The 27,776-nt window shown below is 34.2% G+C and overlaps 5 protein-coding genes across 6 annotated transcripts; 4 read left to right on the top strand and 1 right to left on the bottom strand.

The window, feature by feature from the left end:
• The first annotated feature begins 100 nt into the window (after nt 1-100).
• LOC130740846 (histone-lysine N-methyltransferase CLF) lies at nt 101-8,392 on the top strand. Its single transcript, XM_057593556.1, has 18 exons — nt 101-590; nt 1,034-1,135; nt 1,262-1,587; nt 2,400-2,561; nt 3,110-3,194; nt 3,365-3,520; nt 3,608-3,655; nt 3,723-3,794; nt 3,877-4,227; nt 4,381-4,571; nt 5,127-5,262; nt 5,351-5,574; nt 5,784-5,915; nt 6,882-6,972; nt 7,362-7,409; nt 7,488-7,616; nt 7,719-7,796; nt 7,882-8,392. Exons 1-18 carry the CDS (start codon nt 504-506, stop codon nt 8,071-8,073), a joined length of 2,610 nt encoding a protein of 869 aa, XP_057449539.1. The 5' UTR covers nt 101-503; the 3' UTR covers nt 8,074-8,392.
• A 722-nt stretch (nt 8,393-9,114) lies between these two features.
• Nucleotides 9,115-13,326, top strand: LOC130740844 (PI-PLC X domain-containing protein At5g67130-like). The gene is made up of 9 exons (XM_057593554.1): nt 9,115-9,390; nt 9,487-9,609; nt 9,740-9,877; nt 10,095-10,193; nt 10,280-10,583; nt 10,666-10,889; nt 10,994-11,080; nt 12,120-12,586; nt 13,136-13,326. The coding sequence occupies exons 1-8, from the start codon at nt 9,265-9,267 to the stop codon at nt 12,306-12,308; spliced, it is 1,290 nt and encodes a 429-aa protein (XP_057449537.1). The 5' UTR covers nt 9,115-9,264; the 3' UTR covers nt 12,309-12,586; nt 13,136-13,326.
• Nucleotides 13,327-14,357: 1,031 nt separating this feature from the next.
• Nucleotides 14,358-16,307, bottom strand: LOC130740845 (F-box protein At5g67140). Its single transcript, XM_057593555.1, has 4 exons — nt 15,908-16,307; nt 15,658-15,793; nt 14,835-14,933; nt 14,358-14,724 (listed from the first exon to the last, which is right to left on the bottom strand). The coding sequence occupies exons 1-4, from the start codon at nt 16,132-16,134 to the stop codon at nt 14,560-14,562; spliced, it is 627 nt and encodes a 208-aa protein (XP_057449538.1). The 5' UTR covers nt 16,135-16,307; the 3' UTR covers nt 14,358-14,559.
• Nucleotides 16,308-22,059: 5,752 nt separating this feature from the next.
• On the top strand, nt 22,060-25,151 carry LOC130740842 (transcription factor SPATULA-like). Of its 2 annotated transcripts, none has more exons than XM_057593552.1 (7): nt 22,060-22,778; nt 23,041-23,148; nt 23,246-23,311; nt 23,402-23,461; nt 24,099-24,407; nt 24,495-24,576; nt 24,671-25,151. In XM_057593552.1, exons 1-7 carry the CDS (start codon nt 22,530-22,532, stop codon nt 24,838-24,840), a joined length of 1,044 nt encoding a protein of 347 aa, XP_057449535.1. In that variant the 5' UTR covers nt 22,060-22,529; the 3' UTR covers nt 24,841-25,151. The 2 variants fall into 2 exon arrangements, with proteins under 2 accessions (XP_057449535.1, XP_057449533.1); XM_057593550.1 differs by having other exon boundaries at nt 22,062-22,778; nt 23,402-23,467.
• A 1,589-nt stretch (nt 25,152-26,740) lies between these two features.
• Nucleotides 26,741-27,494, top strand: LOC130740843 (transcription factor SRM1-like). Its single transcript, XM_057593553.1, has one exon. It carries the CDS (start codon nt 26,844-26,846, stop codon nt 27,366-27,368), a length of 525 nt encoding a protein of 174 aa, XP_057449536.1. The 5' UTR covers nt 26,741-26,843; the 3' UTR covers nt 27,369-27,494.
• Nucleotides 27,495-27,776: the final 282 nt, after the last annotated feature.

The following is a 27,776-nucleotide window of genomic DNA, read 5'->3' as shown; positions in this document are numbered from 1 at the left end:
ACACCGGGACACTCCATATGCGAGAAGTGTCCATCCTTCGTAACTATAAGCCTTCATGAAGGCACGAAAAACACATCCACGAGAAAGACATAACCCAGCAAGATCCTTGCAATAACCCACGAGCAACCATTAAATTAACTATCAATATTACTAGAAAGCAACCAAACGAACAAAAGAAATGCAGAGAATGACGGTGAATAGGATAAGGCTTTGCTTGCATGTTTGTCAGCACTCAACACAGTTCATATAAATTCAAAATCATTGTTCCCCCCATTCCGGAACAAATGTACAATACTGGAAAGAAAATAAGAAAAGTCCAGTCAAACGCGGCGGATATAAAACTGAAAGCATTCACGCGATTTGTGTTTTTCTCAAACGTGACTTAGGGTTTCAATTTCACTCCTCAAACTCAGAACCGCGTTTCACAGTGCCAAATCCATCTGCATGAATCGGATCTCGATCCGATTCCCCACCTCATTCCCAGTACCTGACAAGCATTGCTGATGTCAATGGCGTCGAAGCCTCCGCCTCCGCCGGCGCCGTCTCCTCCGCCGTCGTCTTCTAAATCAGCTCCTCCCGTCGATCCCTCCGTATTCCTTCTCTATCTCTATCTCTTAATTGCATTTTACTCGCTTTCAACTCCAGTTTCTACATGCGCTTTAATTAATTTACTTCCATTTTAGTTTCGATCCGATTTTGATATTGGTTTAATTCACAGATTTTTTCGGCAATATTTTTATTTCATTCATGTGGATTATCTCTTCCTTCAATAGAAAACAACCATGTTAGACTTTTTTTCCTTTGCAATTTTGTGGCAAATGCGTGCTGAATTAGGTTGAATCTGGAGATGTAGCTACATTGTATATCCTTCAGCTTGTTTGAGATGCGATTAGGGTTTCATGCATATAGGGGAGCTCGTCATCGTTGGTTGCATGCTTGATTCACTGCATGCTGAGTGTGACTGGCAGATTTGTTTGGATTGTTATTTTATTTTGCGGTTGTAAGTATCGTTGTTATTTTTTTTCCGATGCAGACAAAGAAAGTGGACGACGCACGTCCTGCTGTGAACGATGTGTTGCTGGTTATTGATTCTCTCAAGAAACAAGTTGCGGCTGAACGGGTTGTTTCGGTTAAGGTATAATAGCTTAACCTGTGATTGTAATTTGTTGTTGGTTTTGACTTTTGATTGGGCCATTTTGCTTGCTTATCATATGACATTTGAGATTTGACGAATTAAATGTGCAATGCATTTGAATATCAGAAAAAAATGGAAGAAAATAGACTGAAGCTGGTTGGTGTCACGGACCATCTCTACAAAATGTCGATGGAGAGAAGGACCGGCGGCATTGCCGATATGAATGGAAGTCTGGACCTGCTGTCTAAGAGGCAAAAGGGTGCAACTGATATGCACAATGGCGTTAATGCGAGTAATGGTGACAGGGAGAGCAATGGTTATCATGAAGATGGCCACGGCTCTACAGCAGTTCTTCTAGGATATAATGTTACTACAAAGAATGCTGTTCGTCCTATCAAGTTACCTGAAGTAAAAAGATTACCTCCTTACACTACGTGGATTTTTCTGGACAGGTCTGTTTGCATAATCTATGTTTTTATTTCCTCGCAATAAAATATGTAACATTATATGTTAGTTAAACATTAGGCAGTAAAGAGCGAAGAAGAGCATAAAGTCAGCGTTGCAAGGATGAAGACGTTGTGCTTCATGAATGAATGTACAAGGCAAGATAAGGTCATGGATGAATGCATTAGAGAGAAGGTTAAGGAAAAGGCGGTAAAGTCTGGTTGAATGTGGTTTAGTCATGTGAAAAGAAACCCATCCCTTTAAGAAGAATGAAATTGATTTAGGATAGCCTTGTAATTTGAGGTTGTGGGAGACCAAGGAAAACTCTAGGTGAAACCATTGAAGATGACTTAGATCTAAATAAACCTTTTGAGGATTTGGTTCATTATGAAGACACGAGGGCACTATTTGATTCAAGTAGCTGACTTCGCTTTGTAGAAACAAGGCTTTGTTTGTTGTTGATTTGCCATATTCATTGTGTTATAGCTTGAGTCATGACTAAGCCATTTGTTTGTCAACCTAACCTGGGGTCTTAGGTGAATGTATCATGCATACTGTTGAAAAAATTCAAGGCAAATAAAACATTTAAAGAATCTTCATTTTGTTGATTTGTTAGTGTTTTCTTTCCTAAGCACTCAAGTCTCTTCCTCTTTACTTATTTCTTGATTTAACATTCCACATGGTACTGATTTCTCTTTCTATTGTATTGTAGTTTCACCTTTTCAATTCATTAATTTTTAGGTCTATAGTTTTCCTGGATTTTGATGTACAATATTTTGACCTTTGGAAGATCTTGCTTATTGTGTCTATTCTGGTGCAGAAATCAAAGAATGACAGAGGATCAATCAGTTGTAGGCCGGAGGCGAATTTATTATGATCAAAATGGTGGAGAAGCACTCATTTGTAGTGACAGTGAAGAGGAAATAATAGATGATGAAGAGGACAAAAGAGAATTTGTAGAGTCAGAAGATTTTATACTTCGGTTGGTATAGCTTAATATTGGATGCTTTTGCTGTTTCTTTTTTCTTGATTGATGTAATTGCAATATATGTCTCTGACTGTATTGTGTCTTAAGTTCATGAAACTGAGTTTTTAGAGTTGGAAGGCATGAGTTTATATTCTGTGCATGCGTGTTTAATGTTACTAAAAAAATATTTATGCACTAAAAACCTCAACTTGGCTCAAGTCTTTGTTTTCCATTGGACCATGCTATCTGTTTATGAAGTGCTGCGCAAGCTTCCTTTTTTCAGTTTATTTTAGTTTTACATCGGAGCACATTTAAACTAGCTTCTAATGTACCATTACCTTTCAGTTGAGTACAAGAGCACATTTGAACACTGCAATTTTTTGGTGCCCTTCTGCTGTGATTTGACTTAAAAAAATTTTTTTGGTCACATTTGAATGCTAATTTATGAATTTCATGTTAGAATGTTTAACTAATACAGCATGACATTACATTTTGTTTTTTTTTTTTTGTTTCGCATGAGTTACAGTTTTGTGGATTTCATATTGTCTGGTTTGGTTTTGCAGCATGACTATCAGAGAACTTGGTATATCTGATATAGTTCTGGAGTCACTGGCTCAGTGTTTTTCTAGAAACAGTAGTGAAATTAAGGTACATTTTTGTCATTCATTGATTTGACCTTTATGTATTTGCCACTTCTGCCATCTCTCTCAATTATTCTGATGAAAACTGGTCGTAGTGTAAGCGAAAGTCCAGCTGTTTCCCATTTTTTCTGTGCTGGCTTTATAGAGATATGAAACACTGTCAAACATCTTATACAGGCAAGATATGAAACTCTTACTAATGAAGGCAATGCTGGAGGGGGTTCCAAGAATGGAAATGCTGAAGAGAATTCCCAAATTGACAGTTCTTTTGTGGAAAAGGATCTTGAAGCAGCTCTTGACTCTTTTGACAACCTTTTTTGCCGACGATGTCTAGTAAGCTTTTTTCTTGTGAAGGCACTGAATAACATGCAGGATAATTTTCTCTCATATCTAATTAGTTTCCCTAATTTCACATTGCAGGTTTTTGATTGCAGATTACATGGATGTTCGCAGGACCTTGTCTTCCCAGTAAGTCTATTTACAAGCTATTTCTTGTGAAGTTGTCTGCATAGCTCTTGACTTGGTATATTATCAGGCTGAGAAACAACCTTCATGGAACCCTCCTGATACTGAAAATGCACCATGTGGTCCAAATTGCTTCCGATCGGTATGCATTGGTTTGTTCTTTTATCTATGAAATGAAATTTCTGTACAATTTACTCAGGTTGCTCACACCAGACTCATTTCAGGTACTCAAGTCAGAAAGATTCGCCAAAGTTACCTCTTCTACTCAGGCTGATGTTGAAGACAAAAGCTCTGGTGGTGGTTTATCTAGAAAGAAGTCTTCTGCTAGAAGGCGTACAAAATGCAGCCAAAGTGAGAGTGCTTCATCTAATGCAAAAAACATATCTGAGAGTAGTGACTCAGAGAATGGTCCTGGACGGGATGCTGTTTCAGCTTCTCCCTCAGCATCATCTAAAACTAAATCCGTTGGGAAAAGTGGAATTGGTAAGAGGAACAGTAAGCGAGTGGCGGAACGTGTTCTAGTTGGCATGCAGAAGAGGCAGAAAAAGCCAGTGGCTTCTGATTCTGATTCCATCGTAAGTAGTGTTGTTTGTTCAAAAGACTTGCAATTAACTTCAATAATTGCCAAGATAATGGAGAAACAAGTATTTTATTACATAAATCGTCCAATTTCTTTATACTGGACGATGTAGATGGAATGGGTTCATTATAATCTGTGCTTAATGCAGAGTGAAGCAGTTGGAGGTTCATTAAATGATATGGTTACTGTCCCACATGCTATGAGGGGTGAAGACAGCTTGAGGAAAGAAGAGACTGTGGATGAGAACACATTTAAACAAGATTTAACAGATAATGGATCTTGGAAAGCTCTCGAGAAAGGGCTTTTAGAGAAAGGAATGGAGATTTTTGGTAGAAACAGGTCAGCATATGCTTGGATTAGAGATATATTTTTTCCTTATTAAATGTTATACTGTGCTGATGCAAGATATAAACAAGTATGACTATGATCACAGGTCCAAGTGGTTATCTGAAGATCAGCTTAACTTCTTTAGTTAGTCAATTTCATGGGAAATGGATAATTACAAAATGGAAATACTGAGTTCAGCCTTGTTTATTATTAGTCTGGTTCAAAACGTGAGATTGGCTTGGTTGTACTGATGACAATTTTTTTAATTCTTAAATCCAATCTATCTCTATAACAATAATATTTATTGGCTACTTAAAATAAGCACAAGTCTGCATTGGTGTTTGAGGCTTACCATCTATGCAGTTTGATTCAACTTAATTTTTATGAGGTGTCATTTGAATGTCTCAGTTTGCCGACTTGTCCCTTGTCTGATGCCACCTTTCGAATTTCTCACATCTTTTTATTAAAAAGGGCTTCCAGAAGGATCTCCAAAATATCACTAGAAAATGATTTTTCTTACTGACAGTCAACCACCTAATAAGTGATGTTTTATGCTTTTTATTGCAGCTGCTTACTAGCCAGGAATCTCCTAAGTGGTCTAAAGACGTGTTGGGATGTTTTCCAATACATAAATTGTGAAGAAGGAAAGATGTCTGGTCCTAGTGGGGATGCTACAAATTCTCTTGTGGAAGGCTACTCCAAGGTTGATTTTAATTCAAAATTCTCTGTACTTTTATCTTTGCTTCTTGTTACTTGCACTGAGTGCTTAACCTTGGTCAAATGAATTTAAGGGCAATAATGAAGTAAGACGAAGGTCAAGATTTTTACGTAGAAGAGGGAGAGTCCGTCGTTTGAAGTATACCTGGAAATCTGCTGCTTATCATTCAATCAGGAAAAGGATTACAGAAAGAAAGGACCAGCCCTGCCGGCAGTACAATCCATGTGGTTGCCAATCAGCTTGTGGAAAGCAGTGTCCTTGTCTTCTAAATGGAACCTGCTGCGAGAAGTACTGTGGGTAAGCTTTTTACTTAACCAAGCAGAACATAGATAAAAGAGAGGCATGCAGAATTGCAGTGTTATGCTGCTTTTCCACATGCCTTTATGGTTTCATAAATTCTGAGGATTATTATACTTATGCCTTACATGGATATTATATTGTGGCATGCCTACATGCCAACATTTGCATCAATATCTAACTCATGTGATGATTGATTTCATCTGAAGATGCCCCAAGAGTTGCAAGAATAGGTTTCGTGGCTGTCATTGTGCAAAGAGTCAGTGCCGAAGTCGTCAATGCCCATGCTTTGCTGCAGATAGGGAATGCGATCCTGATGTTTGTAGGAATTGTTGGGTCGGGTGAGTTTTACTTGTATACGGGGTTGTGTTTGTGTAGCATTGCTCTGTCATTATGTTTCATACTTTTCGCTTTTAGATGGCAATAATTAATTTTCAAATGTGTGATGAATGGTATTATTTCTTCTATTTGTTGGAAATACTTATTTTACAAGCATGTACTTGTTGACTTGAGTAAACAGATTTAAGGGATGAAAAGGGTGATAAAGGTAATTGGAGAGTTAATAGTGCTAGACACAGTGGATGTACAATTGTGATGTTCAAGAATAGCAAAAATCATTTGTTTGGCTCATGATTTTCTTATTCAAATTATTGGAACTGGTTAAGAATGTTTAGAGCTGATTGAGATGAAAGGTGATATGATATAAGTTCTTGATTGTTAGGTTCTATTTATGTTATTGAAAACAGATTATGTGATTGGAGTCATTGGACTCATTTACATATATCCTCCTTAAAATAAATGAGATCTTGATAAGAATCTTGACCTCTTGTGCCATTTTTGTATATGTAATGTATTAGCATGTTACAAAGTTTTAACAATCTTAATGGATCATACAAGCACACATGCTTTGATTACAATCTTAATTTTTGATTGAAAGGTTTCTTGAACTTTAGAAATGCCAAAATCCTTTATATATAAATTTAATTTAAGATTTCTTGAACCTGCCTCGTCATTGTAACTTTAGTCACTATTTGATCCATTCGACTGATTGTTTGGTCAGCTATTGTTCAACCAAATGTCTGTTATTTTTTCTCACTTTCCCCTATCAATGGTGGGATCTAAATATCATATTAAACATTTGGGCTTTTAAAAAAAGATTACAGGTCTTATCTGCCTTTCTTCTTTTGTCAATGAAACTAAAGTGTTTCTAATATATATTATTCTTATTGCATCAACTACAACTAGTTGATCTCAAGTCACTGTTTGCCATGTCATTTTCTGCTATTTGAGTCAAACTATTGATGCAGTTGTGGCGATGGTACTCTTGGGAATCCTAGTCAAAGAGGGGATAATTATGAATGTAGGAACATGAAGCTTCTTCTCAAGCAGCAGCAAAGGGTAATTATACTGCTCTTTTCTATCTCAACTCTTGAAATAATGCATAGATACTGAGACCTGTTTTTTTTTTTTCAAAAGAAAAATTATTCATTTATCAAAATAATTCATCGCTACCTATTTGCTATAGTTTAAAAAAAAATCTTTTTAAACAGAATACACTATTATGATTGGGAGAAGTGGATGATATCATTGAAATGAAATTCCCTGTATATTGTGTTGTCCTTATGGGGATGTGGGTTTACATGGACTTTGGTTTCCCCACATTGCAATTTTCATGCTAAAAGAGAAGTGGACTGCTTTGTATGTTTCTAATTATATCCTTTAAAATAGTATTCCTTTCTTTTTCTTATGTCTGCAACGAGGAGAACTTACATCTAATATGCTTGCAGGTTCTTCTTGGAAGGTCTGATATATCTGGCTGGGGAGCCTTTTTAAAGGTATTTACCGCATTAATGGTCCTATATGGGTTATTTGATGTTTTTTCCTTTAGCTAATGCAATCTGTTCACCCTCCAGAATGGTGTTGGTAAGCATGAATACCTCGGAGAGTATACTGGAGAATTAATTTCTCATAGGGAAGCCGATAAGCGAGGAAAGATATATGACCGTGAAAACTCATCTTTTCTCTTTAATCTGAATGACCAGGCAAGCTTTTACTACTATGAATTTTAGTCACATATGAGTTCTTTATGTTACATTATGCATACATCAAATGTAGGGACGAATGATAAGATTTTTTGCATGCAGTTTGTTCTTGATGCTTACCGAAAGGGTGATAAATTGAAGTTTGCGAACCATGCTCCTGATCCAAATTGCTATGCCAAAGTGAGTTCCGACCCATATTGCATTTTAAGGATTCATTCTTTGCTGATTTCATTGTCATTCACAATCACTCTGCGTAAACTTGCAGGTTATTATGGTTGCTGGAGATCATAGAGTAGGCATTTTCGCCAAGGAACGGATTGGTGCTGGGGAAGAACTGTTTTATGATTATCGTTATGAGCCCGATAGAGCTCCTGCATGGGCTCGGAAGCCAGAGGCATCTGGATCCAAAAAAGAGGACGGTGCTCCTTCAAGTGGTCGTGCAAAGAAGCTTGCTTAATTTTACTTTACTTAAAAACCAAAATCAATTCATTTAGTTATTCTTATAGAGAAATAGGAGAAGCAATCTCATTGATAGCCGAAAAGAGCATTGAGCTTTTTGTTTTGTTTGTAGCAAGGCCATGCCATTGTTGCTGCCGAGGTAAACTACCTGCATTTGAACAATTCATTTCGGCATTACCTGACTGTATTCGCTATTTTAGACGGAAAGTTCAAGTCTTGACTGAAAAAAAGGATGGAAAATATAGGCTTTACTGAATCAAAATTCCATGCAATCCTTTCCTAAAGTGGAATGAACAAATGCAAATCAAATTGCAACATATGATAAGGAAAAAACATTTTTTTATAGAGAATTGGATTAAGGATTAAATCCAAGCCGTTGACTATCTATACAACATAAGAATATGTGGCCATCAATTTGCAAGTTTTGTTAACTGCGCCATCATAAAACAGCCTTCCAGTAGCAATTCCTGGTCAGAAGCAATGTACCCCACCACGTAGAAAGCATAAAGAGATCCAAGAGAGAAAAGTGAGAAATAGACATAATGGAGCACTTAACATAAGTAACTTGGGAGGTGGGGTTAAACTACAAAACCTCTCAAAAGATGACATTATAGGAAGGCACGAGGGTGGTTTATAAGTCAATGTTTGCGCTTTGCTTTGAGTGTTGAGTCTAAAAACAATGTTGTCAGCCTGCCCTAAATCTCACATAATAAACATTTACCTACCATATATATATATATATATATATATATCTACCTTATTTCATATATTAAAATAAAGTGCAATTACATAGTTTTGAGTGCATTTGTGACAAACGTTATAGTATTAGTAGTAGTTGCATCACCAATACATACATGTTGGCTTGGATGATAAAAATATTATACTTCAAAATGTTGTGTGTTCGATTCTCGCTACTAATGTGAAAACTGTATTGATGGACGTTCCGTAAAACGATCTAGAGTATTGAAGACATGTTGTGGTTTCTAATAGTGATGAGAGCACAACCCACTCAAACTAAGCAATGAAAAAAAAGTAGCAGTTGCCTCAAAATAAGAGGAAAAACAAAAGGTGATAACAACACACACCCATAACTTTGATCAAACCCTCATGGTATTCTCTCCTCTTGCACAGTAAAATCTCTTTCCTTTCCTTTCAACTTTCCTCTCTCCCTCTCCCTCTCTCTGGTGCCATGTGCTCTCGTTTCCTAGATTCCCATACCAAATGCAGAGCACCAATCATCAGCTACCTCTTCGTATCACTCATCTCCTCCCTCTTCTCCACCTCCTCCGCCGCCTGCTTCAATGGAAATTGCCAGGTTCACTTCAATTTCTTTCACTTCATTGCCTTTGATACATCATCAATGCAAACTTGCTTTCCTTCTTTGAAATTCTCAGCTGCCATCAATTCGCAGGTTCTCGAAGCATGTTCAGCTGCTGCAGATTGCAGACCTGGTCTCTATTGCGGTAATTGCCCTGCTCTGGGTAGGAAACAGCCTGTCTGCACCAGAGGCCAAGCCACCATTGTTACATCCATAGTAAGCTCCTACATAACCTAACATCACATGAGAATTGACAAAGCTGTTTTATTATGTTTCTGTTTTTTACTTTTGACTATGATTCCTTTTTTGTTCACAATCACATCACTTTCCCCTTTTGGAAATGCAGGTGAATGATTTGCCCTTCAACAAGTACTCATGGATCATGACCCATAATTCATTCAGCATCGTCGATGCACCCTCGTTTACTGGTGCTCAGAGACTCACCTTCTACAATCAAGAAGATACTGTTACTAACCAGTTAAGGGTATGCCTTTGCCTTCTTGTATTGTGAGATTCCATTCGGAAAGCAAGCATCATGATCACATCACATACTTTTCTTCTTCATTTTGCATTTTCTTGATTCTAGGTCAGCTTCAGGATGAAGGGAAGTGAATGATTGTTTATTTCAAAGAAAATAAAAAGTATAAATTTGGTTATTTGTTTAGTGATTCTTACATGTTTGCTTGGTGATTGTTGTTTAGAATGGAGTGAGGGGATTGATGTTGGATATGTACGACTTCGAGAATGATATTTGGCTTTGTCATTCACTTCAAGGGCAATGCTTCAACTTCACTGCCTTTGTAATCTACTTAATTTACTCTCTGAACCTGAATTTTTCTCTTCTGGGGCGTCTCATGTGTTGATGTGAAATTTTTGTTGTTATCAGCAACCTGCGATTAATACTTTGAAAGAAGTAGAAGCATTCTTGGCTGAAAATCCAACAGAGATTGTCACCATTGTAATTGAAGACTACGTGCGTACGCCAAAAGGGTTGATTAATCTGTTCACAAATGCTGGACTGGATAAATATTGGTTTCCTGTGTCTAATATGCCAAGAGACGGTGAAGATTGGCCTACTGTGATAGAGATGGTTCAAGCAAATCGCCGACTTCTTGTTTTCACTTCTGATGCTTCAAAGGAAGCTGAAGAAGGGATAGCTTATCAGTGGAGGTACATGGTTGAAAATGAGTGTAAGTGCAGTGTCACATTAATAATAGATATCTCTATTATATATGGTATGAAATGGCAATCTCATAATTCACTCACTTTCAGTTGGAGATCCTGGAGTTCAACGTGGTTCTTGCCCGAATAGAAAAGAATCAAAGCCACTAAATTCTAGAAGTGCATCACTTTTCTTGCAGAATTACTTCCCAACAGATCCAGTTGAAGCTGACTCGTGCAAAGAGCATTCGGCTCCACTTGCAGATATGGTGAATACATGTTACAAGGCTGCAGGGAATGTGCTGCCGAATTTTATAGCAGTTAATTTTTACATGGTATTCATTCCTTATTATTCTGGGTTGTTAATTCAAATTCAGTAATTCAGTAGTACAGAAAATACCTCATCCTCATAAATACATCTAAATGGAATTTAATGCAGAGGAGTGACGGTGGTGGTGTTTTTGATATCATGGATAAAATGAATGGCCATACATTGTGTGGGTGTAGTACAGTCACCGCTTGCCAGGTTTGCTTGCAATTTTTGATCAAATATATATTGCCTTAAAGCCATTTGTTTGTGAACTTCTTTTTTATGTTGGTAATTCTTATTTCCGTATGTGTTGTATTGACATGGTGTTAGGTATTTAAGAGAAGGTGAAATTAGTTAGGGGCTTTTATAGTAGTTAGGGGTATAAAGTATTTAGTAACTAGTAAGTAGTAGGAGATTATCTACGTAAATAGCTGGAAACCAGATTAGAGGGGGATCAAATCTGTCATTTGGAAGTTTGGGAGTAAGAGGAGAAATCCTTTGGGAAGGGGAAACCCTAGGGGAGAATTTGTTCTCCATTTTCTTGTTCAATTCTCCATAAATACATATCCATTCTTTTAATTCTTTCTGTCAATCTTTCATTTTTTCCTCTGGGTTCCCAACATGTAGTGAATGGAAACCTAACTGAGTATAATTTCATCCCAACAAAGATGCTTCCAGAATTTATCCAGTATTCAAAGTTAAATAGTCGTTTATCCAAAATGATTGTACACATGGACAAGAAGTAACAGACCTTGTTGATATTCTTTCAAGCCCTAGTGCCTGACTGTGTATCTGCATGACATTACATCAATTTGATTTAGATTCTTTCTAAATTTGAAGCAGACAAATCGTTGGTCATCAAATTATAATATTTTATTTACTGATATAAGTGTTGGTGTGTATTTCTTGAAGTCAATAACAATGCAAGAGATAAATCACATTAACTTGAGATGGTGGAAATAATGGTTCAGTTATTTGGTATATATCTTTACTTCATTGAAAACAGTGAAAATGCAAATTCATGTTAATTTCTTTAACCTAAGATTGTATCCTCAACATTTCTTCTTAGCTCTTTGAAGTCTTTTATGATAATTTTTATTATTTCTGTGTCTAATTTTAATATCACAAGGCCCTACGCTTTTTTAGGAAAAATATTTAGAGAAACACACTTTTGAATACCTAATCTCTTCTACCTGTGCATTTTGACGGAATTTATTTTACCAAAGACAATTACATGATTACTGCAAATTTGCAGGAGGGATCACCTTTTGGATCTTGCAATAACACTTCTGTACCAAATACAAGTCCATTGACCAACACCGCTGGAAGCTTTACTGGATCTGTTCAGTTCTCTAGATCAGCTTCACCAGTCCATTCTCCAAATTGGTTGCTTTTTTTCCTCGTGTTTTGCTTCCTGATTATTGCAGTTTTGTCACAATTGTGAAGAGTATTACTCATATATGCAAGCTAAGTCTGTCAATGGAAAACTCTAGTATTCTCGTATCTGCATATCATATGCGAGCTTCAAGAGGGGCTTCTAGCATCATAGCATGTACACGGCATTGTTGCCTCAATCTGTAAAGTGTCTTGGAACTGTTTATAGGTTTGAAAAATAGATAAAACGAGATTTCAGAATTCCCAAGGCTATAATCAAGGACCTGTGAAGTCATTTGAGATAGATAGTAACAAGCAGAGACCAAGAATGAATCAAGAGCAGTTCAGGTATGTTGTTTGTTTGGTAGTGTAACTAAACTTTTATTTTTGTAAGCGTGTAACTTAACTTCTTGATATTGCAATTCTGGGTGGGTGTACTTCCTTTGCTTTTCTATCGTTGCATTTTGGTGCATAATATAATTGGCAAAATGTTTTGATAAATTAATTGCATATGCACTAGTTATTGATCAAGCTATACTAAATTGCTTTATTTTAGATGCTACAAGTAAAAAACAGCTAGCTTAAGTTCTGCCATCAATCTTCATGATCATGTTGGAGACTTGGAGTATTGAATTAAATTTTGTGATTCAAACTGAACTATACGATAGCTTTTGCATCCCCATATTCACACACAATTCATGACCTAGAGGCTAGAAGGCTGACTTTACCTGGTTAAAATTCCTAGGGTTGTAAAACTCTTGTCAGATTGTTTTTGGTTCCATGGAAAATAAAGACATTCCGATGTTATAGTTGATTTGATGTCTTCACTGGTACCTCTAGATCATGCTATGTTGTTTCCTTCTCACTAATATTTACAAGGTTTCTCATTTGTTTCAGGTTTTGTACCACTGCATCATTAGTGAACGACAGAACAGGGATTTTGCAATATCAGGATGGTAGGAAAGCTGTTGGTTATTGTTAGTGTTCATTATGATTGTATCCTAACAATTCTTAATACCTTTCCACTTTTGTATTGGCGTTGGAACTTGAAACAATCTAGTAGTTGTCTCATTTGTACCATATAACCATATAGATGATATTGAGCATGCGTGAGTTTTGCATGGCTTTTAAAATTAGGACATCTGGTAGGTTTATTCTCACATCATAAATTTAATGTTTTCTAATGAAAATTACGCATCTAATAGCTATACGTGCTATGAATCGTTGAGAATTTTTTTCAATTTGACAGTTCAAATGAATCCAATAATGGTGCAGGATTTGTTATTCAGTGATCATAATTTGTTAGTGTTAACTCAATGCACTCAGCAGGGATTTCCATATTGGCTTGTTGCAGGCTAATCAAAATTATCACATACAACCCAAATTGTAGTATTATTGACATGGCTTTAGTGTTACTTTGAGTTCCCTTCGCGAATTCCTATCATGAGTGGTTCCTTGGCTAATCTCAGGCATTGAAGCCTTCTATTCTCCCAAATTGATACTACAAATCACCATGAATCCCCTGATTTCCTAGGTCTGCAACACTATACGTTACTTTTTTATCCTCTTTCATATGCACTTAAAGCATTCAATTTCTTTCTCTCATCCTCTTTCTGGCTGGTTATTCCTTATTTGAACAGAATAATCAATTTACCTTTTGAAGTGAATATTTCACTCTAAATCTAGTGATGATAAAATAAAACAAACACTAAGCTTTAGTAGTGTAAAACATTAAAACATAAATTTTCCAGGAATCTATGTCATTTCTTGAAGCTAATTACCAAATGCTACAAGAGCAATTAGGATATTGAAGTTGGGTTTGGCTCCGATGAAGTGAGGGTGCCACTGTAGAGGATGAAGTAAACCATCATAACCATTAATTTAGAAATCAATAGTTGTGATTATGATCATGTATTTGCACACATATAACTAAGTATGTTCTTAAATCTCAAATTGTCAATCATTGATATCTTATACAATGGTTGGGATAGTTTACTTTACTCCCTTTAAAGGAGTCAAATACTTAGAAGTCTACCTTTTCAATTCAAGCACCTGATTCACTCAGACTACTTTCATAAATAGAGCCAGTAGTTAGAGGCTTAGAGACATTCAAATAATGTAAACCAATAAAATAATTCCTTACAATAATGGTAACTTGATAGAGTTCAATAGTTATATACACGTTATGCTTCATATACAGGAATAGAGTTTGTCATATTCAGATTTTTGGTGCAAAATCAATTGAAGAATACAAGAAGTAAACAATATGTACATAAAAGACAGTGAAAAAATCACTGTTTGAATCAACATCTTGTCCAGTGTTAAACTTTGATTTGAAGAGTTTGACTTGCAAGGAGTAAATTACTAAGGCAGTCCACAGGAACTCTTGTTCCCCACAAATTCATTGACTTGAGCTTGAGGCAGTTATCAACTAGTGCAATAAGACCATTCTCAGTTACATGACGGCAGCTCCACAGAACAATGGTCTGAACAAGAAAGAACATAAGCAATTATATATGATATGGATCTATGCAATGGAATGTCAGAAGAAGAAAATTTTCACATAAAACCTCACATTCAATTTTACATAACTTACCTCCAACTTTGGACAACTTCTTGCAATGGCAAAAAGAGATTCATCAGTGATAAATGTACCACCAACATTCAGATGCTGTAAAGATCTAGTTCTGGATATCTGTTACAATAATTGCCATCAGAGAAGTAAAAGGAATTAAAATCAAAACTATTCAATTTCAATGTTAGAATTTTCTAGGTTTGAAATTTTATTGTTGGTATACATATAATCATTTGATCCATTATAAGTTTAGGTATCACCATGAATATACATTAATATTTATTGGGTTTAACTGTTTAAGCTAAATTGGTAAGTATGTTGTATTGAGTTGTAGGGCCAAGTAACTTAGGCTCCATGATGGGTGGAAACTAAGATTATAACTCTGGTTGTGCATTTGGAATTTCCATCAAGAGCTCGGCTATAGCGAGTGAAGAAGAGGAAAATCCTGAAATCTACACTACCTCCAATTGCAAATAGATTTCCAAAGCTATGATTGTGCATTTGTTCTCATTGTATGCATTTAATATTAATATTTACATTGAGTTCTAAATCCCAGTATAGATCCAATTAACTTTTTTTTCCAACAAACCATTCACAAATACCAGAATACTATCTGCAGAATCTAGTTTTGAACAATGAACACAAATACTGTCCTGCTTTACATAATGTAAATTTAAGATGGAATAGCTGCTAGAGTGCTAGTTAGGTCCATTATAAGTTTCAAAATCATGTTGATAGTTGTGCAGCAAATCAAAACTTTTAAAACAAAAAACAGGAAGAGGAAAGCACTATCTCCAAAACCCCTGGCATGCATGTAAGTTTCAAAAACATAAGAATGACATACCAGTTGGACAACACCTTCATCTGTGATACCAGTCAATCCCCATAGTGATATAGATGTGAGATTGATTACACACTTTGCAAATGAAATTCTGATTAGTCCAGCATCAGTTATCTGGCAACCCCACCTGCTCCTTGGTCTGAAAGCAAGTAAGAAACACAAATTAGTAACCAATTCATCTCAATTTCTAAACTCAACTTCTAATTAATTCATCTCAAAAGATTTAGAGAAACATATATATAAATATACATACATATCAAGTTTTTTGAGGTTGTAGGCATGTGAAACAAGGCGAGCAGTGGAGTCATCATCCATCTTCCAACCAGCAAAGCTAAGATTCTGTTTCCTAGCCAGAGATTCCTTGACCCCTTGTTTCCATTTCTTGCAAACACTGCTGGACTGAGCCAAATCAGTGAAGGAAGTGAAGAGGCCAAAAATATGAGCCAGCAAGTCAATGGGTAACCGATCAATCTCTTCCATAACAATAAGATGATGATGAAGAAACCTTAGAGCCTTAAACTCAACCTCACAAACGTGATGAATTGAAAATGAAAGTGGCTTTTGGTTCCGCCAAGTTAGCTCCCTTTATTAATAATACAGATACAGATACAACGACAAGGCAATCGAGAAAAAGTGTCCTCATGTTTTCGTCATCGTTTCAGGTTGGTTTGGCTGTCTCATTTGCCACTTATTTTATTAATTTCTATTACTACAAAATGACAGCATTTACAGCTTTTTTTGCGTGCAAATTCTAGAATCTGTTAACTTCGTTACCTCAGATTCTGATTCTGGATTCTTTTGTTGTCTGTTTTCACTCCAAACTTCTTTTCTTCTTCCAATATCTTTTATTCATTTTAAGAATATTTGGTTTGAATAACTTTAATTGTAATTACTTTTGCGTGTGTAACTTTAATGAGTGTTTATGATTTATCTTTTTTGATGTACCAAAAAAAATGATTTATCTTTTTTAAAGAGCATTTGAGTAAATAAATATTAAAATATGATTTTACTTTTCGAGAAATTGATTTTATTCACCTCATAAGCCATTTGGTGTGTTTTTTTATAATTAATTTTGAGCACATAGTTGATTATAATAGAGGGCATGCATCCAAATCATGTGAAAATCAATTTTTCACCATATTTTGTGCTTCAAAATTAATTATGAGGTTGTCCACCGCAGTCCCAAACACACTAACTAATTGACATTTGGAAATTATAAATGAGATATATCATCTGGAGTTAGGTGAGGCAATAAAATATAGCAGTTGCACTATATTTCTTTTAATTTAGTATCGTGTAAAACTTGTTTGATGACTTTTTCTTTTTCTTCTAACTCCTTCATTTTTCAATTTTTTTCCTCGAATTATATTGACTTTTTCTTTTCATCATTATTTATATTGATGTTCCAATGGTGTTCCATTGAATGGATTTTCATGCCTCTGTGAAAAGTTTCAGTTCTTTTTTTCTTTTTAATTTCATGACTTTTCTCAATGAATATCTAACAATTGTCTCAGCCAATGGCATTTTATAATTTTCCAATAAATTATAAGGGTTAAATATGTTTTAATTATGTATTAGTTTTATGCAAGAGAAAAAGTGGCTACTGGATCCGCCAAGTTAGCATCCTTTAATAATTGATAATAATGATTCAGCTGCAGAGCAAGGGAAAAAGTGTCCTCATGTTTTGGTCATCATTTCACACTGTCTCATTTACCACGTACTTCACATTCTTTTCTACCTGCATTTCATTACTACAAAATGGCACCATCCTACTCAACTCCTTCTGATGATCTATCTCATTACCTTTTCCAAATTCCAATTATTTAATAAGGTTTTAAAAGATATTGGGGGGAAAAATGACACCTAGGTCTCAAACTTTATAATAGAGTGTGTAAAAATATCGCTTGTATGAGAAGTGCTACAAAACGCTTTCTTTCAAATACTTTCATTTTGATTCATTTTGATTGATTGAAATTTTATGTGAGTCTCACTAAATTAAAAGTAAGCTCATATGTTTAAGACATCTCACGTGAATTTCAACTAATGGAAACAAGAAATGTGTGTTGAGGGTGTTAAAAGAAAATGTTGCTACCATTTTTTCACCCTATATATATATATATAGTGAGTCATATTATGAGAAAAAATGTGAAAAATATTAAGAAGTGTAAAATTGTCTCTGTTGAATCAAAATGGACTAGCATCCATCGAAAAAATCAAAATGGACTAGCCCGCTTCAGCCCAACCCATTGCAAATAGGGCTTAATAATTCGGTCTATGTGAGTAGGCCTTATATAGGTTGATATAAGCTTAGCCCAAAACTCAAGCATAAACTTTGGTTAATCTTATACCAAAAAAAAATACCGTGTAGTCTGAAAAAATGTACTATCAACTTTGGGGAATTTCTTTTAGCATCATTATCTTTTACACCCATAACACCCAATTTCGCGTCTGAAAATTAATTTCGCTAATAATAATGTTGCGAAAATAAACTAAAATAAATGGGCAGTGGGAGGAAAAAAAAAGAAGCGTTACAAGAAAGGATTTAATGTAATATACAGTACAATTTGTTTTACACAAACATACCATTATTATATTCCACATATGAAAGTAATATTTAAAACTTGATAAAAATAATAAAGTTTCAACTATGCATGAAATTAAAATTTCAAAACAAATTCCCTAGACTTTGTTAGCTGGTTAGCACTAAAAAAAATCAACAAGCTGGTGTTGATTTTGTGGTAAGCGAGTTAGACTCTTATAAAAGTGAAAATATAAATTTAATCCCCCCAAGATATTCATTTATTAGAAAAGATAACTACAATTATTTCATGAATTGGTGAAGATCTTGTTAACAAAAAAACAAACTCATTTTTACATGCTTATTATCTATTATTATCTATATATATAAGTAAAGCACACTTGAACCATTACATTAAATACATTACTAAAGATTACATGTATTATAATGCATTAAGTAATAACAAATTATCTTTGTAATAAATATATTAAATAATAAGATTAAAAGCTGAAAAAAAATTGTATTGTCAAAAGCTATTCAAAAATATTCATTAAATATTCACAAAAATACATATATTAAATAATAATAGTTATAATTTTAAAAAAATAACTTGAGTTGACAAATATTAAGAATTAAAATTAATTAATTATAAAGGCTTAATAGCTCTTTTGGTCTCTCACTTATCACGATTTTGCACTTTTGGTCTCCAATAAAAAAATTAGCACTTTTGATCCTCCACATTGCTTAATTTTTTGCAAAAATATCCCTATTTGAGACTAAAGCGGCAAAAGTGTGTAATTGTGAGGGACTAATTTTGCTAATTTTTTTCTAGAGGGACCTAAAGCGAAAAATTGTGATAAGTGAGGGACCAAAAGAGCTATTAAGCCAATTATAAATAATATTTATAATTAATTAATTTAGATAAAGTAGATTTAAAATTAATAAATATTTTTTATTAAATAATTATTGATAGTTAAAATTATCATAGAGTAATATTTCTATTTAACTATATATATGATGATAAATAAATTAAATATATTTAAAACTAAGTTTAAATTAGGAGATGTATATTAAATATATATGTTATGCATGTCATGTTAGTTATAAAAAATAATAGAATAATTAAATTAAATTTATTTGTCAAAATAGTCTAATTTTATAATTTTGATTTCAAATATGTTTTCTAATAATATTTAATATGAGTTCATAACCTCCTATGTGGTTTATCGTTGTTACACTCATCTACAATAGACTAAAAATGTAGTATACAATGAAGTATTTAATAAACTTCCTAATGAAATTATATTTGATATAGCTACAATATTTCTTCATGGATAAAAAATAACAATCATTCTTAACCAACTTTCACTTTTGCACATTATTATGGTACACGAGTTTAAGAATTTTTTTAACTAAGTCCTTATAACTTATTTGTGTTAACCACATGTATCCTCTACTGAGGGAATCAAGTTCTATCAAATGTAGTGAAAACTAAAGGTCTATCATAAAGTGCATTCCTTAAGGACGAAATCTCAGGGATCCAAAGATTTAATTTTAACTACTGTAATAGACATTCATTAGGTTGAACGATTTGTGTTTGCAAAATTGTCTTATGAGGTTTAATAATTTTTTACTTTCTTTAAAACTATAAAAATTTATCGAATAAGATAAATTATTATCTTAATTCATAAATAAGTTAAAAAATATATGCTCTTACAAACTGCATATTAACTAATTAAATACTCATTATGCAACAAATAATATCACTTTTATATGTGTTACTAAGAATATGTTTCGACATTAAACTTTCATTAGCACACTTCCCATAAAGTTTCAACTGAAAACACTACTTTCATGGCCAAAACATGAAAGTAAGAGATAAATACAACTTTATAAAAGTTGTTTTACTTTTATACATGACTTTACACAAACACGGACTAAATTATTCAGCTCTAATTATATATTTTCATCGTTTTACATAATATTGAGAGTGCATTACTATTTAAACATATAATTAATAAATAAATTGAAAATAATTTTTATTAAAGAAACATAAAATATAAAATATGTGCTTCGATCCCCACACAATACACTCTGAAGGACGGATGAGAAGCCTTAATTATGACTAAATCTCGAATCTATAGGTATATTCAAAGGGTGACCAGTACCAAATGTTTATACAAAGAAAAATATACTAAAAAATTAGTGTACGATAAATTTTTTACTGAACTTTATTAATGTAATTACATTACATATATTTATCATATTCTTAACTATCTACTATTCAATAATATTTCATATTACATAAATTATTTTTACAAATAATAGACACATAACTTAAAAATAAACCCGTGCAACGCACGGGTTTAATTTCTAGTGTAGAAGTATAACATGTTCATATCCACTTAATACTAACATAACATTCATTTATATATGTTGGTACTAACTCACATAGCCCCATCATATTCTTTACCTTTGACGAGTTTTCAATACCAAACAGAAAAATGAAGGGAGAAAGTGGTTGTTTGATGAGTGATTGTATGTATTACTTGCCGTGTATGAAGGTTGATCCCTTCTCTTCTCTTCTGTGTGACGTTGCATGATATTGACGCAGATACTGTGGTGGACCATCTTGTTTCTGTAGGACACAGACTTTGATATTTAAGCCAATCATAGTAAACCACGTATTGGTACCAATAAACAAGGTATGGCGCCAAAGGATATCACTAAATATTTCTCACATTGTTGTGTGTCGGGTTAAGGTGACGTTGGGTCGGACAAGACAATGATAGAGGTTGAAAATCAGACGTCTGATCAAATGATCATTCTGATCTCACCATACCCATTTTAGACTTTACCTTTTCTTTAATTTTCAATTTCATAGTCACCCTAATAAATTCTCTATTCATTTAACAATTAACAATAGGCTGATTTAAAAAATTTATATTTTATAAAAAAAAAAAGCTATTAATACAACTCGCAGCTATTTTTTATTTATGAAAAATAATTTGTTCACATATAAATTCCACGCTACATTCATAAGGAGATGACAATTTATAAGAAAAATAAATGAGAGATAGTGAAGAATGAATTGATTGAAAAAAAAACTAGTTATTGTAGAATAAACCCCAAGACAAAAAATAGTTGAGCAAGAAGACTTATAGTATTATTATTCTAGTGAAAAAAATGAACATACACAAATCTTTTATTTTTATTTTTGTAGTAGGTGAACCTCTTTACCTTAAGTACACATGCAACACTAATCAGGGCGGAGGTCATGTTTGCTTTCCTTAGCTGAGTGCATGATCAAGAGACGCTAGCCAATTTATTGATTGTTAGCATTTCCTGATGTGGCATCAACATCTCACTAACCGCTTTTGGGCACAATAAACCAAAATAGACCGCCTGACTCAAACCCTTGACGATCCACCGATGAAAAGAACAAAATAAATAAAAAATGAGAAAGAAGACAAAGAGGATGTAATTGTATCGCAAATTCGCAATTCATATTTTTAGTGTCAATGCACTTATTTTTACACTAAGTCTGTCTTGTTTTATCCATGCAGCTATAACTATAGCTTCACCACTAAATTATGTAATTGAGCAGTGGTGAAGCTCTAGCGATTAATCTCGTACAAAATTATAAACAACTGATTATAAAATGTGTTTCATTCATTTTCATAAATGATAATCATACATTTATATAGCTTAACTTATTCATTGAAAAAAGTAAAGAGGTGGTGGTAAAAATTTACAAACTTTAATGTTAATGCGGTTCATGTGGAACTGCGACACGGAATGGAGCGTGCATCACTTGACTGACAAAACAGAAACAAGACCAACAACAGTAGTATCAGTAACAGCAACAAGAACATGGCAGGAGCAGAAGTCCTCCTATTTATTTATGGTTCTCACTTCTCAGGTTAAGGTTAATAATGCTAACATCACTATTTTACTCCACACCTCTGATTAGAGTGAAGAAGTGAAAAAGTTGTAGCGCGTGAGTGTGCGTGAATCATTGATCTCTCATAGCAATAGCTTACTAGCTGGCATAGGTATAATGATATTGATTCTGTTCTGATCCAAAACCAGCCCACAATTGCAAACTAGTAGCAATATAGCATGATAGAAGCATAGTCCTTCATTTTCCATTTGTTTGTGAAGAAACTAGTTGTTGTATACTTGTATTTGCATTGCCAATTACTCCTATCACCGCACGGAAACCACTCCAACCGTTTCTTTCTCTCTCTCTCTGGAACCAACTTTTTCTTCTCTCGTAACTCTCAACCATTAACCACTCTCTTCCCCATTCTCATTATTATTATTCACACCACCCTCTCCACCTCCAACTTCAACAATGGCAGAGGAAGATAGCTACAACCTCTCTTCTTCTTCCTCACAGGACGAAATCTCCCTTTTCCTCCGTCAGATTCTTCTCCGTTCATCATCCAACCCCAACATGCCTCCATCCTCCAACTCACCCCTTCATACCACCGCCGGAGCCTATCTCTCCGCTTCATCTCAGCCTCTGCCTGCTGCAAATGTCTCTTCCTCCTCTCTAGGTGTCAGTGAGAATGAGGCTGATGAATATGACTGTGAAAGTGAGGTATTACTTCCTTCTCTTCATACTTTCTTTACCCTTTTCTCTGCATCTCCTTCACTGTGAAGATAATGTAAGATGAAACTGGTGGCCTAAAAAAAATGTTATTTTATTTTCTGGGTATGTTACTGGTTTGGATCTTTGTAAAATTGGTGCTAAAAAGGGAGGATTTTTCTGCTTTTTTTCTTTCTTTCTGGATTTGATTTGAAGTGAAAAGCTATGTTCATTTTTGAGGTACAAGTGTTTGATGATTTTTTTCTGAATGAAGGAGGGTGTTGAAGCATTGGGTGAAGAGGTTAGGACAAAGTCTCTTCCTTCTTCTAGGAGCTCATCTAAAAGGACTAGAGCAGCAGAGGTTCATAATTTGTCTGAAAAGGTTTGTGATTTTTTTGTTCATGGATGTTTGTGGTAATTGGGTTTGGTTTTATTCATGCTTATGTGATTTTTCTGTGTCTCTGGGGCTTGTTTGGCAGAGGAGAAGGAGCAGGATCAACGAGAAGATGAAGGCTTTGCAAAATCTGATTCCAAACTCTAACAAGGTACATGAGTTTCTTCAACCTTGGTAAGAATGGGTGTGTTTTGTGATTCATGGTTAGTCTTATTGTGGTGTGTTGTGTTTGTGTGTGCAGACTGATAAGGCTTCCATGCTTGATGAAGCTATTGATTACCTTAAACAGCTTCAGCTCCAAGTACAAGTCTGTATCTCTTTTCTATGGTTATATTTTTGTCCTGTCTGGGGGAGGCTGTGAGATTCATTTTCTCCTGTTCATTCTAACTTGAATTGGAATTTTCATGAAGTTGCTAGTTCATGAGTTTTGATGTTCTGACTTCTAATTATTTGTATCCTTCTTTTCTCTTATTCTTTTCCTGTGTACAACAGTATATGAATGGGAAACTGACAATATTGGAAAATTTGAGAAAAGCCTTTCTGGAACTGTTTGTCTTTAGGCCAAACATAACTGATATTCTTTTTTATGCTGAAGCCTGTAGCAAAGTAATCAATGTTGATTCTGCTTATAGCTAAAAGTTTTAGTTTCCAAAGCATTACTAACATTTGAAGTGCCATTGTTTATCTTTGCTAATGCACAAACCCACATAATTCTCCAGTAGTTTCTTTTTATTGCTCTTTGCATATATATGTAAGCCTCAAGTGACTTGTATGTTGAATTTTGATGAAGATATCTTGAATGAACTATAAGTAGCAACTGACATGGAGTATTAGTGGGATAAAAAACATGTGTGAAGATTCATTTTTGTTACTCAAAGTAAAAGGAAACCTTCACTGAATGCAGCACTACAACTAAATCTTGTGATATAATATTTCAGATGCTGTCAATGAGAAATGGATTGAGTTTGCATCCTATGTGCTTCTCTGAAGGCTTGCAGCCTCTGCAATTGTCTCGGATGAGTATGGATTCAAGTGAAGGAAACAAGTCTACCCTTTTAAACATGACTACTACTCTGCCTCTGCAACAAGAGAACCCCTTGCACTATGCATCATCCAATCTCAATCTACCTAGCAAACAAGTTTTGCCAAATAAGCCATCAGCGTCCCATCATTCATTTGTTAACAACTTGGAAACTTCTTTCTGGCAGGAACCGCAAATCCTGGCACCGCACAGAGGATCTTCCGAGGTAAGCTCAGCCATGTGGGATGCCATACTTAGTTAAAAATTTAAATTCTAGTCATTGTTAAGTGTTCTTTTCGCTTGAATTGTAAAGGCAATACATGGGGAAGTCATATGGCAGCACCAGCAATCAAATGCAATCCATTCAGATACCAATCCAATAGGTGGTTCTCAAGGTGCGGCACATGTTTCTTACAAATTACAATTCGATGCAACTATTTCATTACTATGAAAAAATCTCATCCTCTTCACCCTTTTTCCAATCCTCAGGTGTAAAAGAATTGGAGGCAGACATATTACCTACCGTGTCACTTTCATTTGGGATGCGAACTTCTGACCCTGAGGACAACAACCCCTTGCAACCATGCATTGCGGGAAGAGATCAGTCAGGAGTGATCATAAGAAGTAGCGAGCCTAACATAATTCTTACATCACAGTGAAGTAGGTAAATGGCACATGATGCTTAAGAAAGCATTTCACATATATCTTGATGCATGCAACATGTCTGCAGAAGGGGATTTGTAACTTGAGGACAGGGAGATCAGATTTTTGAAGTTTGCCAGACCTCCTATACTTTTTGAATTTCAGTTTCCTCATCAGCGTAGGAAACCTTTTTGTGGTGTAGCCTATGGCCTATGTGACATGAGAGCAGCACCCAGCTTCTCAAGTTGATAAATTATCTATTATCTATATGTTTGTGATTAGTGATTACTGATTACCTCTGTAGAACATTGAAGGAACGTTTTCCAAATGTGCACTGTGTAGTGTATGCAGAGATAGATAACTGCAGGTATATAAGTACAACGACTGTAGAATCTACTATGATAATGAAAAACGCACCACGTTGGAATGGCTAACTAAAAACATAGATTAGGAAACATTTTCCAGGTTTGAGTTATTTTGGGGATTGAACTAAGAATGTCAGAATGAGTTACATTAGAAGAAAGAGGATCTTTATCCCACTAGTAATAAGATGAATAGGCTTACCCTGTGATACAATAACACACCTACAAGCATACATTCTTTTTTACAATAAAAACTTAGATTTTTCAATGAAATCAAGTCGTAATAACTAGTGGACATATGAGTTGAGTGGGGGATCAGAGATCAATTCCTGAATGATACAATTTATCTTTTCAATGTTAAAAAAAATCTAATGTCATGAAAGTTTGCTTTTCACGATAGAGGGAGTAGTGTGATGTGTATTCCTGAATGATACAATTTATTTTTCCAATGTTAAAAAAAATGTAATGTCATGAAAGTTTGCTTTCTACGATGGAGGGAGTAGTGTGATGTCTAGTCCAAAGAAGATTTGATCGGTGATTAATTCCCAAATGTTAATCTCAAACATTATCTTCATTTGAAATGAGTGTCACCTCTGTCCTCATTACAAATCAATGTTTTTTAACTTTGGTCAATGTTACATCCGCCACTATATTCATTCAGTTTCTCTCCATAAAACTAAAATTCGTCAAATACTCATATTTAGTGCTAATTAAATTTATTTTTTTGCATTTTGGGGCGTACATGGAGTGTACTAGTTTGTTTCATTTAATACAACGCGCATTTCCGGATAAAATTGAAATAAATCGAATAATTTTAATTAATAAAATTTTCAAATTCTAATAAATAATTAATTTTCTTTCCGTATGTAAAAAAATAAAATGAATGAATTAAGTATAAATTTTTTGACACCATAGTGTCAATTGATCTTATCTCTTAAGGTAAATAAATTCAAAATAAATATTTTAGCCGATAAAAAAAATAAAAAAATTAACAAAATGGACATGAATAAATAAATAAAATTAATCAATCAAACATTTTTCCTAATGTGTACTATTTTTTCTCTATTCTACTTATATAGTAAGTTAACTATTGTATTCTATAAAAAAAGCTGTCAATCCCTTTTTATTAGTTTTTAAAATAAATAATTTAAATTACTTTAAAATATAATATTTTAAATTGATCTAATTAATAATCAGTCAAATATTTTATATTAATTATATAATTAATATTCTTATTTTTCAAAACAATTACTAATTAACCTTCTTATCTTCTAATAAACAAAAATCAAACATTAGAATCATTTGAATTTGTTTCGGTTTTTTTAGTTCCAATTACCAAAAACAAATTTCCTTTTAAATAATATCCTAATTTATTTCAAAAAAGAAAGAAAGAAAATATCCTAATTCTGATCTCCTGCTCATTCTGTGCATTCTATCCAACTAATCACATTTAATTGCAATAAATTTACATAATTTCTGTCCTTATATAACCAATCAAAATCAAATCTTCCTTAATTAGATAAAAAATTGCAATTTAAAATTCTATTCAATTTCTCTATATAACCCTCATCCTATACACTCCTTGTTCTCCCCCAACACACAATTGCAATTGACTCTTTTTTTTTTCATCTACCTTAAACCTCCAAAATTGATCTAAGATGGCTGAGTGGAGCAGAGAGCAGGAGAAAGCATTTGAAAATGCCATTGCAAGTTATGCTGAAGATGATCCATATCGATGGGAGAAGATTGCGGCTGCTGTACCAGGGAAAGCAATCAAAGAAGTTAAACATCATTATCTGATCTTGCTTGATGATGTTTTGAATATTGAATCTGGTCTTGTACCTCCACCAGATTATGATTCATTTTCACAGGGCTCAAAAAGTCATGCTTCAAGATCTGATAATCAGGAACGACGAAAGGGTACTCCTTGGACTGAGGATGAACACAAGCAGTTTCTTCTTGGGTTGGAAAAGTTTGGAAAAGGTGACTGGAGAAGCATATCAAGGCACTTCGTGGTGACAAGAACAGCCACACAAGTTGCAAGCCATGCACAAAAATACTTCCTTCGTTTGAATTCGACTTCTAATAAAAAGCGATCCAGCATACATGATATCACCATTGACAACAATGAAGGCACTTCAGCAGCACCTCAAGGACCAATTACTGGTCAGAAAAATCCTTGACATAGGACATCATGAATGAATTAATGTTGGTTATGTAGGCATTTAAATTATTAGTTTAAGTTATAACTAGCCTGTTAGGTAGTGGAAGGTTCTGTATTGTTAAGTAGTTTTGATTGTATTTTGTTTTGTTAGAAAGAAAGAACAAATGTCTTCTTTCCATTCCGTATGAGAAATTGGCTTTGGTTTTGATTTGCTGCTATATATTTCTGTTTTTTGAGGTCCTCCCTAATATTTGTTTAGTTTAATTTTTGTTTGATAGTGCATCGTATAAAAAAAGTTGGTAGTAATTCTATGGATTATGTGAGCAATGGTAGAATTGATTCTTTACATATATATTAAAATACAATAGTTTAAAAAAAAATGTATATAAGAAAATATATCTGAATGATGAATATAAGAAAAGGCTAT

Source organism: Lotus japonicus, chromosome 2 (assembly GCF_012489685.1).
Source record: "Lotus japonicus ecotype B-129 chromosome 2, LjGifu_v1.2".
Taxonomy (NCBI): Eukaryota; Viridiplantae; Streptophyta; class Magnoliopsida; order Fabales; family Fabaceae; genus Lotus; species Lotus japonicus.
The sequence above is the reverse complement of the archived record's forward strand: the minus strand, read 5'-3'. Positions and strand labels throughout refer to the sequence as shown.

What these genes read in the sequence shown, in the direction of transcription:
- LOC130740845 (XM_057593555.1), bottom strand. Translation starts at nt 16,134, where the DNA reads ATGGAAGAGATTGATCGGTTACCCATTGACTTGCTGGCTCATATTTTT. An exon ending in AACCTCAAAAAACTTGATAT is followed by an intron (nt 15,794 to 15,907) that starts GTATGTATATTT and finishes ACTTGCTTTCAG; the next exon opens with ACCAAGGAGCAGGTGGGGTT. An exon ending in GAAGTTGTCCAAAGTTGGAG is followed by an intron (nt 14,725 to 14,834) that starts GTAAGTTATGTA and finishes TTTCTTGTTCAG; the next exon opens with ACCATTGTTCTGTGGAGCTG.
- LOC130740843 (XM_057593553.1), top strand. Translation starts at nt 26,844, where the DNA reads ATGGCTGAGTGGAGCAGAGAGCAGGAGAAAGCATTTGAAAATGCCATT.
- LOC130740846 (XM_057593556.1), top strand. Translation starts at nt 504, where the DNA reads ATGTCAATGGCGTCGAAGCCTCCGCCTCCGCCGGCGCCGTCTCCTCCG. An exon ending in GTCCAAATTGCTTCCGATCG is followed by an intron (nt 3,795 to 3,876) that starts GTATGCATTGGT and finishes GACTCATTTCAG; the next exon opens with GTACTCAAGTCAGAAAGATT. An exon ending in TGCTGCGAGAAGTACTGTGG is followed by an intron (nt 5,575 to 5,783) that starts GTAAGCTTTTTA and finishes TTTCATCTGAAG; the next exon opens with ATGCCCCAAGAGTTGCAAGA.
- LOC130740842 (XM_057593550.1), top strand. Translation starts at nt 22,530, where the DNA reads ATGGCAGAGGAAGATAGCTACAACCTCTCTTCTTCTTCCTCACAGGAC. An exon ending in AATATGACTGTGAAAGTGAG is followed by an intron (nt 22,779 to 23,040) that starts GTATTACTTCCT and finishes TTCTGAATGAAG; the next exon opens with GAGGGTGTTGAAGCATTGGG. An exon ending in TCCAATAGGTGGTTCTCAAG is followed by an intron (nt 24,577 to 24,670) that starts GTGCGGCACATG and finishes TCCAATCCTCAG; the next exon opens with GTGTAAAAGAATTGGAGGCA.
- LOC130740844 (XM_057593554.1), top strand. Translation starts at nt 9,265, where the DNA reads ATGTGCTCTCGTTTCCTAGATTCCCATACCAAATGCAGAGCACCAATC. An exon ending in GCTTCAATGGAAATTGCCAG is followed by an intron (nt 9,391 to 9,486) that starts GTTCACTTCAAT and finishes ATCAATTCGCAG; the next exon opens with GTTCTCGAAGCATGTTCAGC. An exon ending in CTGTTACTAACCAGTTAAGG is followed by an intron (nt 9,878 to 10,094) that starts GTATGCCTTTGC and finishes ATTGTTGTTTAG; the next exon opens with AATGGAGTGAGGGGATTGAT.